Consider the following 5,826-nt stretch of genomic DNA (forward strand, 5'->3'; position numbering starts at 1 on the left):
AGGTTGCTGTGAGCTGTGATGCCACCGCACTCTATCCAAGGTGACAACTTGAGGCTCTATCTCAAAAATAAATAAATAAAAATAAAACATCAATTTTAAGACAGATTTTTATGTTAAGGATGTTAAAATATAAGAAAATGATCTGTGTGATAGTAAGACACTATCTATACTAAGATGCACCACAGTCTTGTTATGGCAATCCAGAAGGGAAGGGAGAAAGGCAGAGATGAGATAGGAAGCTAGTGACATGCCTTGATATAACTCCTCCCTAAGGTACCCAATCTCTACAAGGAATTCTTTTCTTTCTTTTTTGTTGTTTGTTTATTTATTTTGTTGTTGTTGCCCTGGGTAGAGTGCTGCAATATCATAGCTCACAGCAACCTCCAACTCTTGGGCTCAAGTGATCTTCTTGCCTCAGGTTTTCTATTTTTAGTAAAGACAGGGTCTTGCTTTTGCTCAGGCTGGTCTCGAACTCATAAGCTCAGGCAATCCACCCACGTTGGCCACCCAGAGTGCTAGGATACAGGTATGAGCCACCGCGCCCAGCCTCTACAAGGAATTCTAACTTACAAAATGCTTCATGTGACAGAATTTCTTGGGGAAGCTGCTGAAGGAGCTGAGTTCTGCAACACAGATAATGGGGACAAAACAGAGAAGGCTTGCGCATATCATAGGAACCTTAGTTTAAGACCATGAGGTCATAAATCCCAGGAATCTACAAAAATTGCGTATAGAGCTTGGACTTATCCATTCTGTGGAACTGGCAAGGTCCTGAGGCAATCAAGCAGAGCTCTCTGTGGATCAGGGTATCTCCAACTGGCACTTGATTCTTAAACATACACCATGTTCCCAAATCACTTGTCCCCCTTTAATTCAACCTCCACACTAGCCTGAGTTTTTCCTAAAGAGTGAATGTGATCATGTCATTCTCTGCTTTAAAATTTCCTATTGTCCACATAGTTCAAAACTTAGTCTGGCATCCAACACCCTTCACAATTCTGTACCTTACCAGCCTTCTCTCCTCCTCAAAAAGGGCACTCTGTATCATGTTTCCTAACACATTAAGCTTCCTTTCCATCTGAAATGACCTTCCCCTTTACTTTGCCTAGTAAACATCTACTCATTCAAACCAAATTCAATCATCTTTTAGCCTCCCCTCCCCTCTGAAGTTAGCCATTTTGAATTGTTTCCCCAGTAATTTGTCCAGACATTTCTCTTCCTCTATATTCCTTGTAGGATGGACTATTTCTTATTCACTTCTGGGCCCCAGTGTCCAGTACTGGCCAGGTTAGGACCCTCCCCTAGGCTTCCACACACCCTGGGTACAACTGCAAAGACACCTATCATGCTGCATCATAACTCTGGGTTTATGTGCCAATCTCTTACACTAGAGAACACAGGGGCCACATCTGAAGTCAGTACTACTAGTTACTAGGGAAAGAGGAAAGAGAGGAAGAGAAGAGAGAAAGAAAAGAGAGGGAAGAAAGGCCTGAAGAAAGGGAGAGAAAGAAAGGAAGAAAGGGAAATTAAAAACAGAATAAAGAGAAAATAAGGGAGTTATAAAAAGAAAGTCAAAGAGTATATAAATGAACTAGTCAAGACTAAAAGCATGAACCAAAAACAGAAACCCTAGCCTATAAATTAGGGTCAAAAAAGAGCAAATTACATTAGCTTGGGGATTCATGTCCCAAGATCAAAGCAGGTGCTTGGTACATTGGTCTTGGGCCTAGTTGACAACAGAGATGTCCATAAAGTCACCGTAGTTATCACTAAGATTTCAGGTCTAGAAGGATAGTCATTCTAAGCTTCTCAGACTAAGTGGGGACCAGTAGACCTCGCTTGGTAGTGAGTAAAATGAAGAGTCTGGCGTTGGGATCAGATACACCTAATCCAAAACCCAGCTCTGCCAATAAGTTAGGTCATTCAACCTCACAGAATTTTCTTATTTAAAAAATGGGAACATTATTGCCTTAAAAAATAGTATAGAGATCAAAGATAGTAAGTGTATAATAACTGGCATTCATTAGGTACTTTATTATTAGGTTATGTGCTGATTATACAAGCAAGTGACTTGTATGGGTGACTATATGTTTAAAATATTCTGGGCTTTTTTTTTTTTTTGAGAGCAAAAGACTCTCACTATGTCACCCTCAATAGAGTGCTGTGCTGTCACAGCTCACAGCAACCTCAAACTCTTGGGCTTAAGTGATTCTCTTGCCTCTGCCTCCCAAGTAGCTGGGACTATACGGCTGGCACCCATAGCTCAGTGGTTGGGGCACTGGCCACATATACCAGGGCTGGCAGTTCAAACCCAGCCCAGGCCAGCTAAACAGCAATAACAACAATAACAACAAAAATATCCAGGTGTTGTGGTAGGTACCTGTAGTACCAGCTACTTGGGAGGCTGAGGCAAGAGAATTGCTTATACCCAAGAGTTGGAGGTTGCCATGAGCTGTGACACCACAGCACTCTACTGAGGGTGATGTAGTGAAACTCTGTCTCAAAAAAATAAAGAAAATAAAATATTCTGGGGGAGATTCTCAAGAAATAGGAAAATGTGTGTGAAACAAAAATGCTTTGTAAAGTACTCTACAAATATAAAGGAATGATTTTATAAGTCTTCTTTTATAGACTTTTAAAGCCTGCATTAGAAAAAATATAGGCTTACAATTTGGGCAAAAGTTCAAAATTATAGGCTTTTGACTTGAGCAGAAGTTCATTCCTGGCCCTACCATTTACTCTCTCTGTAATCATAGGCCAAGTCATTTTCTCTCTGCCCACCCATTTCAACATATGGCAAATGCAGATAATTCTTACTTCACAGGATTATTGTGAGAATTTAGTAGGATAATGAGTGTAAAGTTCTCAGCACATCCATTCCTGAATAGCAGCAGGATCCCCATCTGTTAGGTAAGGTCATGGGTGGTATCAGTTCCAAGCTTGGTGCCAGAATCACATCCTGCCAACTGGCTACAAATGATGACGGTCTCTCACTATTTGGGGAAGAGCAAGGCCCCAGGCAGACAAGAGAGGTAGAAAGGGGTCTTACGTATTTGTTAGAGGAAAAGTGGGTGAACACTAAACTTCCATATAGAAAACACTGAAATGTGCCATACGGAGCCAGGCCTAAACCAGGACAGGATGCCAGGCATGATTCCTGCCAACCTGTCCCCGCTGTGGAGACTAAACTATTGCTGCTACTAAAGGAGAAGACTCTAATTATGGATCTTAAAATCTCTTATTTTATCCCACCTTTCACCCCTACTCCCTGCCACTGCCATTTTCCCCAGGCACAGAAAAGTGTCCAATTAATAACTTAAAGTTGAAAAGGTTCTCATACTTGGTACTGACTTCCAATAGAGTGAATGGTCCAAAGCCATATCAAGAGGCTATACTGATTCCCACTTCCAGACCAGCCTTCCAAGCATCTTCTCCTTTAGAAGTCAACAAAGTGAGTGAAAGCATTGGCTGGAAGTCAGGGAGGCCCAGCTATGAGCTGTAGCTCCACCCATACCTGTTACATGATTCACATCAAGTGATTTCAACTTTCCTCACTTCTGTTTCCTCATCTTTTGCAGTGACAACAAAGTAAGATAAAGAAACGTAAATGTGACTACTAGAATTGATAGCATGGACTGGATGCTCATTTAATGTTAGTTCCTTTCTTTTCTCTCTGAGCCCCCCAGAGACTCAGCTGGTTTTCCTTTGCTTTTCAGAGTGGCTATCCATCTGTCTTTCTTGGAATTCAACTCCCTTTCAGAGTGACTGCAGTGGAATAATCTCCCCAGCTCCCCTCTTCCCCAAATAAGTACACAGTTCCTTTTCATAGACGTTTTTACTGCTAATCACTCAGGGGGAAACACAGGCAAGTTGAGGGAAGGAAAAGTAACAAATATGGGGGAGCGTGAATGTCCCTGGATCATGGCTCCCTGAGGGCTTCCCTTTCATTCCTAAGGCAGGACCTCAGATCTCTTCTCCAGATCAAAGAGGCCCCTTCCATAGGGAAGGCAACTCTCTTCCAGCCCAGAGATCTAGAAGCAAAGCTGGAGCACAGCAGATGAGAACTAGCTGGCCACTACAGCGTGCCCTAAGAAGTTCATAAACAATTTGGAGGACTTTAGATAATGACACCCATCTCACAGGTACTTCTTCAAAGGCCAGGACACTGCTGCCCTAATAACATAAGCATGTTCTAAGTCTACCGCATTTCTCTTTCACCCCAAAGAGGTGAAGCCAAAACTGGGTACTCTGATTTCCCAAGATAAGAAACTGACCTGGAAAGAGGCAAGAATTTTTACTCAGAGTCCCTTCTTAGGATTTCCTGCAGATCCTGGCTTCAGAGGCAATAGGAGACCATTCTCCCTCCAAAGGATAAATAGCTTGAGATCAAAGTAGCAGCAACAGATCCAAAGATTTTCTTCCCCTACTAGGTTGGGGTCTTCTCTCTCTCCCTCACTTTACATTGTGCTTGTCCTTCAGCTGCAATCTTTTTCAGTTTGCTCACCCACATGTGTTTTCTGGTGGCGGATGAGATTTGAGCTCCGGGAGAAGTGTTTCCCACATAGAGTGCACCTGTAGGGCTTCTCCCCTCTGTGGGTCCTCTGGTGTGCTCCAAAGTTGGAGATATCACTGAAGGTCCGCCCACACTCAGTGCACTCATAAGGCCTCTCGCCTGTGTGAGTACGGTGGTGCACGCCAAAGCTGGAGCTATTGCTGAAGCTCTTCCCGCACTCACAGCAGATGTAGGGAGCTGGCTCTAGGTGGGTCCGGTGATGTACAGCCAGTGTGGCGCTCTGGGTGAAGCTCTTGCCGCAGATGTCACAGCGGTATGGCCGCTTGCCCAGGTGATCCTGCTGATGTGTAGTGAGATCTGAGCGCCGGCGGAAGCTCTCCTGACACTTGGGGCATTTGTAGTGCTTCTCTTCCAGGTGGATCCGCTCGTGCCGGATGCGGTTGGAGCTTCTAGAGAAGCTCTTGCCACATTCTGAACACTTGTATGGCTTCTCACCAGTGTGGATCCGCTGGTGTGTTCTCAGGTTGGAGGTATTATTGAAGGTTTTGCCACACTGGGCACATATAAAGGGCTTCTCCTCTGCCTCCGGCCTTGGATGAATAATGAGGTCCCCTGGCTCTCGAGCTAGGGCAGTGACTTTCTGCCATGGCTTTTCTGGAGAGGTTTCTTGTGGTTCTTCAGATAGGCTCTCCTGCCCATGCTCCTTCTCCCCAGGTGGGACACAAGGACGTTCTGAGTCATCCACTCTCCAAGGCTTACCCCCTTCCCTTTCCTCAGGCAGGTGTGCTTCTGGACTCTGTTCCTTCTCACTGCCCATCTCTGAACCCTGGGAATGAACACAAATGGCCAATACCTTTATTCCATCGGTCAGGCCAGACCACAGGGAATCTTTTATTCTTTTTGAAGGGATGTATGCCTTCCCCACAGAACCATCCATCAGAAATAACCTCAGTCAACTGGAATACTTGGACAGAATACCTTTCCTTACTAACTTTCAAGAGACAAACTTTCACACATATTTAAAGCTATACACCAATGCAAAAAGAAGGCACTGATTTTGCCCACCACCAACAGATGATATTTGTGCAATTTAAATAACATCTTTTTTTTTTGGCTCAGTGCCCATAACTCAGTGGTTATGGCATGGGCCACATACACTAAGGCAGGTGGGTTTGAACCCAGCCTGGGCCTGCTAAAATAATGACAACTGCAACAGAAAAAATGGCCAGGCTCGGCGCCTATAGCTCAACTGGCTAAGGCGCCAGCCACGTACACCTAAGGTGGTGGGTTCGAATCCCCAGCCCGGACCCGCC

At 44.4% G+C, this 5,826-nt stretch overlaps 1 protein-coding gene across 2 annotated transcripts in view; it reads right to left on the reverse strand.

Moving 5' to 3' along the window:
* Positions 1-3,793: 3,793 nt before the first annotated feature.
* Positions 3,794-5,826, reverse strand: part of ZNF691 (zinc finger protein 691) — a 7,629-nt gene continuing 5,596 nt past the window's right edge. For both annotated transcript variants that reach the window (XM_003798955.3, XM_023518656.1), the window contains exon 2: positions 3,794-5,339. In XM_003798955.3, coding sequence (XP_003799003.1) covers positions 4,476-5,330 — 855 coding nt within the window. In that variant the 5' untranslated portion in view covers positions 5,331-5,339 and the 3' untranslated portion in view covers positions 3,794-4,475. The remainder of the gene's footprint in view (positions 5,340-5,826) is intronic.

This window comes from Otolemur garnettii, unplaced genomic scaffold (genome assembly GCF_000181295.1).
Source record: "Otolemur garnettii isolate 467f Iridium unplaced genomic scaffold, OtoGar3 scaffold00144, whole genome shotgun sequence".
Taxonomy (NCBI): Eukaryota; Metazoa; Chordata; class Mammalia; order Primates; family Galagidae; genus Otolemur; species Otolemur garnettii.